Source organism: Geotrypetes seraphini, chromosome 2 (genome assembly GCF_902459505.1).
Source record: "Geotrypetes seraphini chromosome 2, aGeoSer1.1, whole genome shotgun sequence".
NCBI classification, from domain to species: Eukaryota; Metazoa; Chordata; class Amphibia; order Gymnophiona; family Dermophiidae; genus Geotrypetes; species Geotrypetes seraphini.
Genome location: NC_047085.1, coordinates 269,311,039 through 269,325,045, shown reverse-complemented (window position 1 = coordinate 269,325,045; position 14,007 = coordinate 269,311,039). Strand labels below are relative to the sequence as shown.

Here is a 14,007-nt window from a genome sequence, read left to right as displayed (position 1 = left end):
ACCTAAAGTTAGATGTCCTTTACAGAATCTGGCCCTCAGGGCCTGATTTTATAAATGATGCCTAACTTGGTAGACACTTAGAAAAATAGCACCTATTGCAAGACATTGCAAAGTTAGGCACCGTTTGTAAAATCGCACTTAGCTTTGCCTAAATCAAGTTAGGTGCTGGTAGGTATCTACAACTTAGACACTGGTACATTTGGCTAGGTTTTCCTGGTGCCTACCAGTGCCTAACTCAATTCACATCCAAACTCTGTTCCTAACGATGCTTAATTTTCTGGTATGTGCCTCAGTATAGATACCTACTGTGAGGTGGTAGGTGCCTACTGGTTTTTAATAGTGAGTTAAATTATCAGTTAACCAATTTTAAAAAATTAAGTTAGGTGCCTACCTGTAGATGCCATTTATAGAATCGGAGTCTCAGTGCTAACAGAATACCTGGATTCTTTCACACACGCAAAATACAGATAAACCTTTACCAAGTTCAGAATAAGTAACCACAAAAATGCAAATACAAATTCCACCCATAACGCAAAGGTCCAAGGAAGATTACAGCAGTATAACTAGGCATATATCTAAGGTATACAGTCAAATATAAAATACTAAAATCAAATTTTATTTCAACCTATATTTTTCAAACTATACTACACACTTTTAAGAACATCTAAAATTAAACTAAACCCTCAAGAAGCCAGGCTCTGCATACAATGCAACACCAGAGAAAGAGAAAACTATCCCCTTTATTGTGAAAAATATAAAGATAACAGATATAAATTTCAGAAACTGATGTATTCCAATCACAATACAAATTTACAAATACAAATAAAACATTTAGCTTTAAAAATATAAGAATAATCATACTGGGTCGGAATGAATGGTCCATCTAGTCCAATTTCCTGTTTCCAACAGTAGCTAATACTGGTCATAATTACCTAGCAGAATCCCAAATTCCATGCTATTCATCCCAGGGCAAGCAGTGACTTCTCCCAAGTCCGTCTCAATAGCAGACAATGGACTTTTCCTCCAGGAACTTGTCCAAACTTTTCTTAAACTCAGCTATGCTAACTGCTGTTATTAGATATTCTGGCTTAACTAATCTTTGAGTGAAAAAATGTTTCTATTTGTTTTAAAAGTATTTCCATGTAATTTCATTGAGTGTCCTCTGTTTTTTGTACTTTTTAAAAAGGGTGAAAATTGATTCATTCTTGCCCATTCTACCCTAGACCTTAATCATATCCCCCCTCAGCGATGAAGTCACAACATGGAGCGATACAGAGACATTATAATATATAATATTTTTGGTCTTACTTACCATCTCTTTCATGAGGAACTTTGTCAAAAGCTTTCTGAAAATCTAGATACACTACATCAACCGACTCACCTTTATCCACACGTTTATTCACACCTTCAAAGAAATGAAGCAAATTGGTGAGGCAAAACCTCCCTTGGCTGAACCCATGCTGATTGTCCTATTAAACATGTTTGTCTATGTTCTCTGTAATTTTATTCTTTATAATAGTTTCCACTATTTTGTTCGCACTGAGATCAGGCTTATCGGTCTGCATTTTCCCAGATTACCCCTGGAACCCTTTAAAAATATTGGTGTAACATTGGCTACCCTCCAATCTTCAGGTACTACAGATGATTTTAGTGACAGGCCGAAACCTCCTTCCTCAGATCAGGACAGTATGTTACTGTTATGGTAAACTATCCTGACCTGAGGAAGGAGGTTTTGGCAACAAAAGCCAGTAAAAACTTATTAAGTTAGTCTAATAAAAAGGTATTACCTTATTTTCCATATTTTTGGTTAACACATTGTTTTATCCTATATTAAAAATAAAATTTCCTCCCTTTGCTGTCTAGCCATTTAATTTTTCTAATCAGGTTGATCCAAATCTCTGCTTTCTGCTTTACTCTAACTTCACTTAATTCTCTTGCCAGGATTTCATGTCCATTTAACATTTTTCTCTCTTCTGTCTTCTTCATGTCCTCCATTACAGCTATCTTCAGCATTGAGCTTTTCCTCTCAGCTTTCTCTCTCTTATCATTCATTCTTACTGTACAGTTTTTAATTTCCCTCTTTTCACTGCATCTACCTACAACTTGCCATCTCTATTTGTTCACCTCAGGCTCTTATTTCCCAGACTTTCATTAACTCTGTCATCTCCACCTTCCATCCATCCAGTGTCTCCCCCTCTCTCTTTTCTCCTTCATCCATCATCTCCCCTCTCTCCCCCTTCCATTCAGTTTCCTCTGTCTCTTTCTCACTTCCTCTTTCCATCCAGTGTCTCCTCCCTCTCTCTCCCTTTTATCTAACATCTTCCCTCTCCATTCCCCATTTCCATCCATGATATACCCTCTCTCTATCCCTCTTCTCCACTGTCCCTATCGCTGACATCTTCTGTTTCTCCCACCCCCACTTCCCTGGCACCCCAGTGGCTGCTGTTTTCTGGGACCAACAGCAGGCAACAATCAAAAGTAAACAGCCATGCAGCTGCATCCTCTATATGTGCAGCTGCTGGATATGCTGACCTCATCATCTCCAGAACAGGAAGCTGATGTTAGAAGTGAGAGGGACTGGCAAAGCCAATAGCCATCTGTATACAGGTTGCAGTCTCACAACTGTCTTGTGTTCTTTTGCTACTGTTGCTGGTCTCTAGAAACAGTAGCAGTGGCAGTGGGGGAGGGGGGGAAGTGAAGAAGGTCATGATTGCAGCTTAACCTCTCAATGCCTCTTATACAGGACGCGATGGGAGAGAGAGAGAGAGAGAGAGAGAGAGAGAGAGAGATAGGAGATGATGGATGGAAGGAATGGGAGAGAAAGAGAGAAGCCAGATGTGAAGGTGGGAGACAGGATATAGTTATTGAATGACTGTGGAATAACAGAAAGGATAATAGAAGAGCTGGGGGTGAGGAAAAGAAATGGAAAGTTGTAGATAGATACAGTAAACATAAGGAAAATGAAAGACTGGATCATAAGAATGACTGAAATCTGAGCGAACAGAAAAGCAGAAAAAGAAATGGAAAAAAGCTGAAAGGAAAAGATCAGTGTTAGAGATAAATACAATGGAGGAGGTAGAGAAGACTGGAAATGAGAATAAAATGATAAATAGGCACGAAACCCTGACAAGAGAGTTAAGAGAAGACAGAGGAAAGTAGAAACCAGATACTAGGACCAAGATGATTAGAAAAATTAAATGGAAAGATAGTAAAAATAATTTTCAGATCAATATCGAGGTAGCAGTGGTCAGCATTTTTACATAGTAATGAGCTATTTTGCATGCATTAGTATGCTTTGCATATCATTGCTATGTAACTCGCAATCCCTCATTTTAACATGCATTACATTAATATAAGGTACATTAGTTCCCTTTAACGTGCTAAGGGGCAAATAATGCGTGTTAGAGCTATAAAGCACCTTAATAACAAACTCTCACCAAATACAGTGGTACCTTGATTTGTGAGCATAATTCGTTTCAGAAGCATGATCCCAAGTGCTCGTATATCAAAGCGAGTTTCCCCCATAGGAAGTAATGGAAACTGGGATGATTCGTTCCAGGCCTATGTTGCACTCAGCTTCAGTGACTTAATACATCTCTCCTCCCCCCCCCAACCCATACCCCTTCTTCTCTCTGTCTTCCTGTGATCCAACACTTCTCCCACTCCCTGTTTTGGCATTTCTTCCTCTTCTCCCCTCCTCTCTCCAACTAGATCCAGCATTTGTACTCCCCCTCTTTCCATCCCAGAGACCATCTTTTTCTTTTCTTATTCCCCATCCATCCCTTTTTCTTTCTCACCTTCGTGGTTCACCTTTGAGCCTGCTTGAACCTGTACAGATAAGCAGGCCTTGAGGTGAGAGTGGGGCCTGTTAACGGTCCCACCAGGCGCGAGGACGAGAGAGGCGATAGTAGTGGGACATCAGTGAGAGGACAGGGCTGAAGAAAGTGAGGCGGGATGGCAAGGGGGAGGGGGGGCTCGCGTTCCAGAGCCGGAAGTGGCAAGTGAGGCTGCGGTGCCCTGGCACGTGGGGCTGGGCGTTGGTAAGTCGCTTGAGCCCATTGCTTCCTGTAGCACCGCAGATAACGCAGCATTCTTTGGCCAAGCTCCATCCCCTTTTGCTTCCACTTCCTGTTTCTGACGGCATGGGCAAGGCAGTGGTTCCGGCATGGGTTGGTGGTGTCCGCTGGAGGTAAGGGTTTGGGGGTCGGCCGCAGGAGGAAAGAAGCTGGCTCCCGGGGTGGCCAAGCTCATTGATCGAGTTAACGCTCGTTTTGCGAGTTAAAGTTTGCTCTAATGTTTTGCTCATCTTGCAAAACACTCGCAAACCGCATTACTCCCAAACCGCAGTTTGACTGTAATTTCGAATATCAGGCCTTTTATTTTTTATTTACGATAACATAGTGCAGTAGTTGGTGTTAGTCAACTCTAAAGGTTAATAAATAAAAATAAAGCAAAAAATGGAAAATAAGATGATACCTTTTTAATGGGCTAAAAATACAGTTTTGACTAGCTTTTAGAGAAAATTTTCTAGTGACTTACATGTATTGCATCTGTGTTTTATTAAGGGATGGATATTTAAAGGATTTGTACAAGTAACTTTGGACATTTGCCATATAAATCTTTGCTTTTCAAAATCCCATCTACTGATTGAACCACTAAATATTGACCTCTATGTTCCCATTTACATATGGATCAGGAAACTGATTTTTGAAATGATATGGATGTTAAATTATTAAGTCTAAGCCAGATAAAAGAGGAGTATTGGCTTTATTCAATAAAGATTTTTTTCCATAGCACAGAATGAAGAAAATTCCTTTTTGAATAAAACTCTGTAAGCCTAGTTTCTGATGGCATAATAGAGGCTTTTATATTATAACAAAACAGGCATACATAAATAGCTACCTGGGAAATACTCAGCAAGGCAACCTTCCTTAAAGATTAAATGAAGAAATTAAGAAGCTGCAGTGAGTAACATATGAGAACTCAGTGAATATTGATTCACTTTCCAAATAAATTGAATATAATGTCATTATATTAGTTGCATGGGGCATGTAGAGTAAATACTCGGCTTTTTTCCATTAAATAGCTTGAAGTTTATAATATATTTAGCAAAATATATTATCAAATTTGTCCAGCCTCTTTAAGCTGCAGTTGTTAATACCACTGTAAACACAACTTGGCTGCAGGCTTCAAGAAAGTTGCTTAGGTAAGAAGTAAGATCTCTCCATCTACATCTACAGTATATCAAACAAAAACCTTTAAAAAGATAATTTTACAAACGAGGACCTAAGAAAAATGTCCAGAAAAGCACCTGTTTTAGGCCTCCTTTTATCAAGCCAGGTTAGGGTTTTTTTTATTACTGGCTGCTGTGGTAAAAGCTCCAACGCTCATAAAAATTCTATGAGCGCTGGAGTTTTTACCGCAGCAGCCGGCAATAAAAAACCCTAAAGCGGCTTGATAAAAGGGGGCCTTAAAAAGGTAACATAGACTACATACAGATAAATAGATAGATAGAAAATGCCAGTGATCTGATCTGTGCTCAAACTTGTATTGCATATCATCCATTAGCACAGTGGTTCCCAAACCTGTCCTGGGGGACCCCCAGCCAGTCAGGTTTTCAAGATATCCCTAATGAATATGCATGAGAGAGATTTGCATACCTGTCACTTCCATTATATGCAAATCTCTCTCATGCATATTCATTAGGGATATCTTGAAAACCTGACTGGCTGGGGGTCCCCCAGGATAGGTTTGGGAACCTCTGCATTAGCATGACTCGCAATGTCAGTGTGGTAGTGCTACACACAGGTGTCTTTTTTCTGTCCTTATTTATCCCCAAACTTATCCATATCACACTTGCATCTGGGGCCTATATTTCCCAATTGCACCAACCTCGACCCAGAATCCGTGACCACTCCTAACTCATACCTTAACCCAACAGAAAACAGAATTCCTGAACCGTCACACCCCCACAGTACAACACAAACAAAAACCAAATAATAAAACTTTCCACAAAAGCACAAGGGAAGGAGGGAAGATAAATTTTCTAAGACAGCCTGTATCACCCAGCTTCCTCACAGTCTCTGAATCCTAAGAAGACAGCCTAAATTCTCCCAACAACAACCCAAATCAGACCTTTCCCTTCTGAGCGCACTTCCAAGACCCTCATCCATACCCTCATCACCTCTCACTTAGACTACTGCAACCTGCTTCTCACTGGCCTTCCGTTAAACCAGTGGTCTCAAACTTCTGGCCCGGGGGCCACATGCAGCCCATCAGGTACTATTTTGAGGCCCTCGGTATGTTTATCATAATCACAAAAGTAAAATAAAACAATTTCTTGATCATATGTCTCTTTAGCTATAAATTACAATATTATTATTAAGACTTAGCCAAAAGGAAAGATTTATAAACTATAAAGAGTTTTACCGCATGCAAAATTGTCATGACTTTAATAAGACATTAACTACTTTTTCTGAGGCCCTCCAAGTCCCTACAAATCCAAAATGTGGCTGGCCCTGCAAAGGGTTTGAGTTTGTGACCACTGCGTTAAACCATCTCCCTCCCCTTCAATCTGTTCAAAACTCTGCTACATGCCTCATATTCTGCCAATGTTGCTATGCCCACATTATTCCTCTCCTCAAGTTACTTCAAAGGCTCCCTCTCTGTTTCTGCTTACAGTTCAAACTCCTCGTACTGATTTACAAGTGTATTTGTTTCACAGCTCCTCAATATCTCTCCTCTCTTTTCTCTCGCCACACTCCCCCTGGGCACTCCACTCATCAGATGTCTGTCTTATCTGTACCCTTCTCCTCAATGGCCAACTCCAGACTCCATCCCTTCTACTTTGCTGCACCTTATGCCTGAAACAAACTGCCTGACTTGGTAGGTCAAGCTTCATCTCTGTCGGTATTCAAATCCAGACCCAAAGCCCACTTCTTTGAAGATGCTTTCAGTTGCAAACTCCAACCCACCTTCTAAGCACCAATATCTGTCTTATCATTCCCTCTGTAATTCCCCCACCTGAGCACTGGGTATTGATGCACCTTCTAGTCCAATATGTCTGTCTTGACTAGACTGTAAGCTCTTTCGAGCAGGGACCATTTCTTCTATGTTTTGCTGTGCTGTGTATGTCTAGTAGTGCTACAGAAATGATTAGTAGTAGTAGTGACTCTTCCTCCTCTTCTTTTTTTAACCAATCCAGAACTTCTTCAGAAACCCTAATCTTTCCCTACTCTAAATCATCCTGATTAACCTCAAGCCTCCCTACAATACCATATCCTACCCTAACACCTCATCCTTCCCTCCTTTCTGTAGTTAACCCTTCCCAACCTAGCTCCAACAGTGGCCAACCTCAGTCAGGGTTATCACCCTCCCTGTCTAAACTGGGTGGGCTCCTATATTACGAGAGATAAACCAATCTGATACGGCAGTGAGTGGCTAGTGGTTAGTGCAGTGGCCTGAAAACCTGGAGAACTGGGTTCAGTTCCCACTGCAGCTATTTGTGCCACTGGGCAAGTCACTTAACCTTCCATTGTTCCAGGTACATAATAAGCACCTGTATATAATATGTAAACCACTTTGATTGTATATTAAGTCCCATTTCCCTAGCTGGAGAGACGTTAAAAGACTGGAGAAGTGGAGAAAAAAAATCAATCAAATGTCATCAGCGTAGAAAGGACACCTGATACTGAAATCCTGGATAAGGATAGCCAATGGATTCAAAAAAATATTAAAAATGGATCCTTGAAGGACTCTGCAATTAAGTGGCATGTGATCAGGTTTAGATTGAAAAGTGGAAACATAAAAGGTGCAATTTGAAAAAATAAGAAGAGAACCAGTTAAGAACAATATCTGCTAAACCAATAGTCTCAAGGTGAGAAAGAATTAACTTGTAAGATCAAATGCAGACGAAAGATCTAAAGAGACTAACAACACAATATTGCCTGCATCTAGGAACTCATTAATCAAAGCTGTAACAGTAGTTTCCATACTATGATTAGTACAGAACCCTGTCTTGTTGAGGCTGAAGAATAGACATTTGAAGTATACAACTGAGCAGTTACTCAGAATGTTTGCTCATTAATTTTAGATAGAGGAACTAGCGCAGGCGTCTGAGATCTCTTCCTCTCAATTAGATTTGTTCACGTTAGTTGTGTTACAAAAACCTATCTGGCATTTGCATTAATTTTAGAGAAAATATTAAGAATGGAAATGGGCCGATAATTTTTGGGAAGAGACAGATCTAGATTGGATTTTTTCAAAACGGGATACAGCAGGGATCTCAAAGTCCCTCCTTGAGGGCCGCAATCCAGTCGGGTTTTCAGGATTTCCCCAATGAATATGCATTGAAAGCAGTGCATGCACACAGATCTTATGCATATTCATTGGGGAAATCCAGAAAACCCGACTGGATTGCGGCCCTCAAAGAGGGACTTTGAGACCCCTGGGATACAGATACGTAACCACTTGCAAGGCTGTGTGAAACCATATGAAGAAATGAAGGAAGAAGACCATGTTTTGGAAAATTTCTGCCAACTAGAAGTCAAAGAATCAAGTAAAGAAGCAGTGAGATGCATATGTGTAAGAATATTAGCTAACTTTGTTAGTGAAGGAAAATTGATTGCCGACCAGAGGGAGGGAGGCTGAGACTTAATAGTAGCAGCACTATGTTGGATGCCTGGGAAAGAGGTAGTGAGTGGAAAAGAATTATGAAGAGTGATACCTAGACATCTAGGTATGCCAACTTACTCAAGCCATTGACATGTCATACAAGGGCGTGCCGAAACATAAGTGTGTCTGTGCCGACATTATGTTGGCATTCGATATCAGAATTTTAGAACACAAATGACCATAACAGAATTTGTTCTATGCACATGGCATTAGGGTAGAGGCACCAATTTATAGAACTGACCGCCTGGTCTTTCTTTATTATTATTATTTGGGAGAAAATTAGGGCTCCTTTTACAAAGGCGCGCTAGCGGATTTAGCATGCGCTAGCCACTAACACCTCCTTTTTAGCAGGCGGTAGTTTTTCGGCTAGCGTGTGCTATAGCGCTCGCTAATCTTGTGCGTGCGCTATAAACGCTAGCGTACCTTCATAAAAGGAGCCCTAAATGAGTCTAGCTATTTGTCAAGATGAGCTCTTGTCACTGGTATTTATGTTCTTATCTTTTTTTTTTTTTTTTATAAGTATGTAATTTCTAAATTCAGACATGTGCTAATTATACCAAGTATTAGCAAACAAGAAAAAACCCCACTAGTTAAAATGGTGCAGAGACTGGAAGCATGCAACTTGTTCAGTTGTTTTGAGTGTTTGCTTTGCTTACCTTTGAAAATGCAGCTTTTGGAATTCAAGTATTAAATCTATTTCCCTAATGAAAAAAAAATCCATAATGCAAGCTTTCTAGTGTTCTCAAGCAGCAGTAGGCCAAAGAGTGCTGTGAAAGGGAGAGCTGTGGTGTCTATCTGCTGGTCTATTGAGGATCTGTAGCAGCAGCAATTCAATTCATACCCTTCCCCCTCAGCACAGGCTTTCGGCGTGAAGTTATTTAAGTATTAATGAATCCACACCCTGCTGGGTAATCCACAGCGAGCAATTACCGCACGCTTCAGCTCTGTTTGGAGCCACCCGAAGCAGTGTAAATAAATCTGACAATTAATATCAGATATTATGCTGCAAAAAACAAGGTAGTTAAGGTTTGTTTATGAAAAATATACAGCCACAGAGCTTTTAATGTGGCGGTGGCTGATTTCCAACCTCTCCATAGCTGTATTTAGGCAGAAATTGCTGCTAAACACTTTAATGGTAATTTCAAGAAGGAACAGAGCATGTTGCGGATAAAACCAGCTTTTTCTCTAACGGGAGAGATGGGTGATATCTTCATTCATGGCATTTCCAGGCTATCTTACCACCTGAAGCATCTCTCAAGGTGGACATCAACTATAATGACCCGAACAAAATATAAAGCATTTTTACTCAGAAGGACTGGAAAAAAAAAAAGAACACTTACCTGTAACCAAACTTAGAGCTGATAAGCAAGCTAAGGATGAGATATCAAGGTTAAGGCTTTGTAGGATTAAAGAAAAGTCTCTGATTGAGTCGAGCCACTCTCCAAACCCTCGAAGGCACTGAAGTCTATGCAGCACAAGCCCACTACAGAACACAAACTTCTCTTCGGCAATATTGGATCTGGAATAACAGCAAAGAAGAAGGAAAATCTTGAATAGAACGCCAGTGATTACTTGTTCAGGTGCCTAATAAAATGTTATAACTGTATCATTTAGGATTTTAAACATACAACTGCCAGACATATGTGTGAACTCAAATTTTAACAATACAATTCTTTTCAGGGACAGAAGTAAAATAAAAAAAACACTCAGATTGCTTACTTTGTAGTGTTACAAGCCTGAGTATAAACCTTGACATATGGTCTAGATCAGTGTTTTTGTGCCGCGAGATGTTGCCTGGTGTGCCGTACGGTGCAGACACTGATTAGGCCTCAGGCCGGGTCCCGCACGCGCTCCCATGAGACTCCCCCGGTCCCCGCTGCTGTTCAGTTTCGATCTTCTGCTCTGACGCAACCGGAAACAGGAAGTTGCAGCAGAGCAGAAGATTGAACACTGAGCAGCCGCGCGTGCGCAGCTCTTTGGGAAAGCATGCATGTCGCCGAAAAACAAAACCTACAAACTAAGGTGAGGCGAAGGGAGAGAGCTGGCTAAACAGTAGGATCGATTGGGCAGGCGAGTGGTGGCTGCGGGGACCGTGCGTTCGCTCATGTTCCCAGCTCAAATTGGAAGGAGGGAGTGAAAGGGAAAAGGATTCTGGGCCAAGGGGATGAAGACGGAAAGAAAAACCCACAGCAGGAAAGAAAGGGAAGGACAGGCAGGTGAGCCAGATGCTAGAAGCAGGGGGGGAGGGAAGAAAGAGGGAAAAAAGCTAGATGGGGTTGAAAAGAAGAGACACACTGGTATGGAAGAGGAAGATAGGGGAAATCTGGACACAGGAAGGTAACAGAAAGAGGGGAAATTATGTGCATGGGGCAGAGGGACAGAGACATAAAGGGGACATGCCATGGGGATGGTATATGGACACAGGGGGGGGGGGCAATGACAGATACATAGGGGAGATATTAGAAATGGAGAAAATAGGAGCACAGAAGCGAGATGGTTTGTGGGGATGGGACAGGGACCGAGCTCGCAGGCTCCAGTGGCTTGCACAAATTACATTGTAACGTGCCATGAAAATAAGAAGGAGGAAGGTAGATAGATAAGCCACGTGAGAGGAGCTGAAGGGTAGTAGAAAGGAACAGATGGTAAAGGAGGGAGGGAAGGGTGGTGGTGGAAAGGAATAGGACAGACATTGAAGGAGGGTGGAGAGGAACAGACCCCAAAGGGAAATGTGGAAGACAGAGTGGGAAGAAGACAGATGCCAGACTATGGGGGAGCGGAAGGAAGAAGATGGGTGCTAGACCAATTGGGGGGGGTGAAGGGAGAGGCACAGTAACAGCAAATGGAAGACGTAGAGAGAAGACACACAGTGGATGGAAGGAATTGAATGAGAAGATGTGGAAAGCAGAAACCAGACAACAAAGGTAGAAAAAAAAATTATATTTATTTATTTATTTTTTGCTTTAGGATAAAATAGTACATTAGTTGTGTTGATAAAAATTTATAAACAAAGCCCTGCCAGCTGAACATCTCTTTCTCTAGTTCAGCAGCAGGAACTTTGATTTATAAGAAAGGAATAAGCTAAATATTACAGTACTAAGGCTTATATGGATGCAGCAGGGACGGTGACAGGGCGGTGAATGGGATGGCAGTGGCGGTGACGGGGCGGTGAAAGGGATGGCGGTGACGGTGACGGGGCGGTGAAGGGAACGGCTGTTGACGAAGAGCTACATGTGTGTCTTTCTTCGATTCCAGCCAGAATATCAGCTTTGTGTTCAGCCAAACAGGCCCAGGTTTTGCACTGAATAAAGTATTTTATAATTTTTCACTATTCTGTTTACTTAATATTTCATAATAAAGTAATTATAAAATACTTTCTTTGTGTTTATTTGATTCCTATTCAAGAGAATTACTTTATATATAGTCAATATAGGCACAGAGTTAAATTTTTTAACATTTTCTAATGGTGGTGTGCCTCGTGATTTTTTTCATGAAACAAGTGTGCCTTTGCCCAAAAAAGGTTGAAAAACACTGGTCTAGATTCATTGATTAGATGGATTTTTTTTGTACCTTGCTTTGCTAATGACTAAATGTAGAGAACTAATTTTGTACAAGTCCAAAACAGAGGTATCAAAATCCACAGTAGTGCAGATATCGAAATGAAGAGCAAATCACAGATAGAATAAAATATGATCTTTATTGCAAGTTCCTTAAAAATACCCGACATGGGTCATGTTTCACCCAAAACAGAGCTGCATCAGCAGGTTCAGTGTGAAGGTCACATATTATAACAAAGCATGTTCCAGTTCAGCACAGATAAACTCTTTAGTAGAGAATGACACAGGGACAAATTCTTCCCCATCCCCAAAGGAACTCATTTTCCCCTCCCTGCAAGTTCTTTTCCTAACACTGCCCCATTCCTACAAACTCTGTCCTCATCTGCACAAGCCTCAAACACTTTAAAACCATAAGGGGTTCATAATCGAAAGAGAAAAACGTCCAAAAACCGGCCTAAGTTGGCACTTGGATAATCCTAAACGAAAGACGGCCAAGTGCCGATAATCAAACCGAGTTTTGGACATATTTCTAAATGACCTAGGCCTTCATAATGCCGCTGAACGACCATAGCTATACGGGGCGATTCAGGAGGAGTTTCGAGGGCGGGATTTGGGCGGGCGTGGGCAGGCTTAGACTTAGTCGTACAGCACGTATAACCGAAAGTTTTACAACAGAGCCTAGACGGAACTTGGACATTGCGACTTAGACCATTTAAAACATTGTCTAAGTCACAAACACCCACCTACAGTCACTAGATAAGCACTGCAAACACATAACAGACTCCCACACACTACCCCAGTAATCACCGACCCCCCCCAACCCCATAAAAATTGTAATCACACCTGTAAAATTCAGCCTCCAGAACATAATCACCTGGCAGCCTGGCATAGGAAAGCCTATTCATCCTGCACAGAAGCAGCTTAAGTCATCTTGGGGGTGGGTTAAGGACCCATAGAGAGGAGACCCCATGCCCATAAGCCCCTGTAATCACTGCATTGATACTGAAACATGTGCACTCCCCTATACACCCCCAAAACCCTTTTGTACTGGCATATAAGTGGCTCCTGCAGCCATAAGGGCTATTAGGGTGGTAGATAAGTGGGTCTAGGGGATTCTGGAGGTGGTTTGGGGGGCTCACTGTGACCTATATGGGAGCTGTAGTGAGATGAAGCTATTGCACCCCTTTTTGTGAAGTTCACAGCAGTGCCATGTAAGGTACCTCACTATTTAGGTGCCATGTCTGGGTGTTCAGTCCATCACTTTGCAGATCCCTCCCATGTCCAACAGTGCTTGTTCTAGGTGTTTTTGACCTGGACGAAAAGTTGGATGAAAATGTGGTATAAAGATAGACGATTTAGCAGCTTGGACGATCAGATCGGCAGGATGTATAGTTAGACGATTTTCAAAATGAAAAAAAAACTTGGACGTATTTTTTAAAAATGTGTCCTAAGCTATTTTTTTTACTTTGGACGACTTGTGACTTGGACGAAAACGGACTTAGACGTTCCTTTCGATTATGCCCCTCCACGTGTTTGAGGCTTGTGCGGTTAAGGCAGAGCTTACAGGAATGGAACTAGGACGGTGACAAAAATCATGGGGACGGGGAAATAGAGTTCCTGCGGGGACAGAGACAAATTTGTCCCCATGTCTTTCTCTACTCTTTAGCTCTTCAGAAGGCTGCAGCATAACATGCAACTTACCATTCAAACAGCACTCTAGCTGTTGAATATTAGTATCCCTGATGCAGCTCTGTTTTGAGAACTATTATCAAAAACGAAT

At 41.5% G+C, this 14,007-nt stretch overlaps 1 protein-coding gene across 4 annotated transcripts in view; it reads right to left on the bottom strand.

Annotated features, from left to right (window-relative positions):
* Positions 1 to 14,007, bottom strand: part of NR4A3 (nuclear receptor subfamily 4 group A member 3) — a 121,219-nt gene that overhangs the window by 41,668 nt on the left and 65,544 nt on the right. Inside the window, exons 7-8 of one of the 4 annotated variants that reach the window (XM_033929638.1) lie at positions 10,014 to 10,192; positions 1,382 to 1,405 (exon numbers count right to left, since the gene is read on the bottom strand). The exons of 1 other annotated variant lie outside the window; for it this stretch is intronic. In XM_033929638.1, the coding sequence (XP_033785529.1) occupies positions 1,382 to 1,405; positions 10,014 to 10,192 (203 nt within the window). Of the gene's footprint in view, positions 1 to 1,381; positions 1,406 to 10,013; positions 10,193 to 14,007 lie in introns of those variants that run through there. 2 more of the 4 variants (XM_033929639.1, XR_004537975.1) reach the window with 2 other exon arrangements.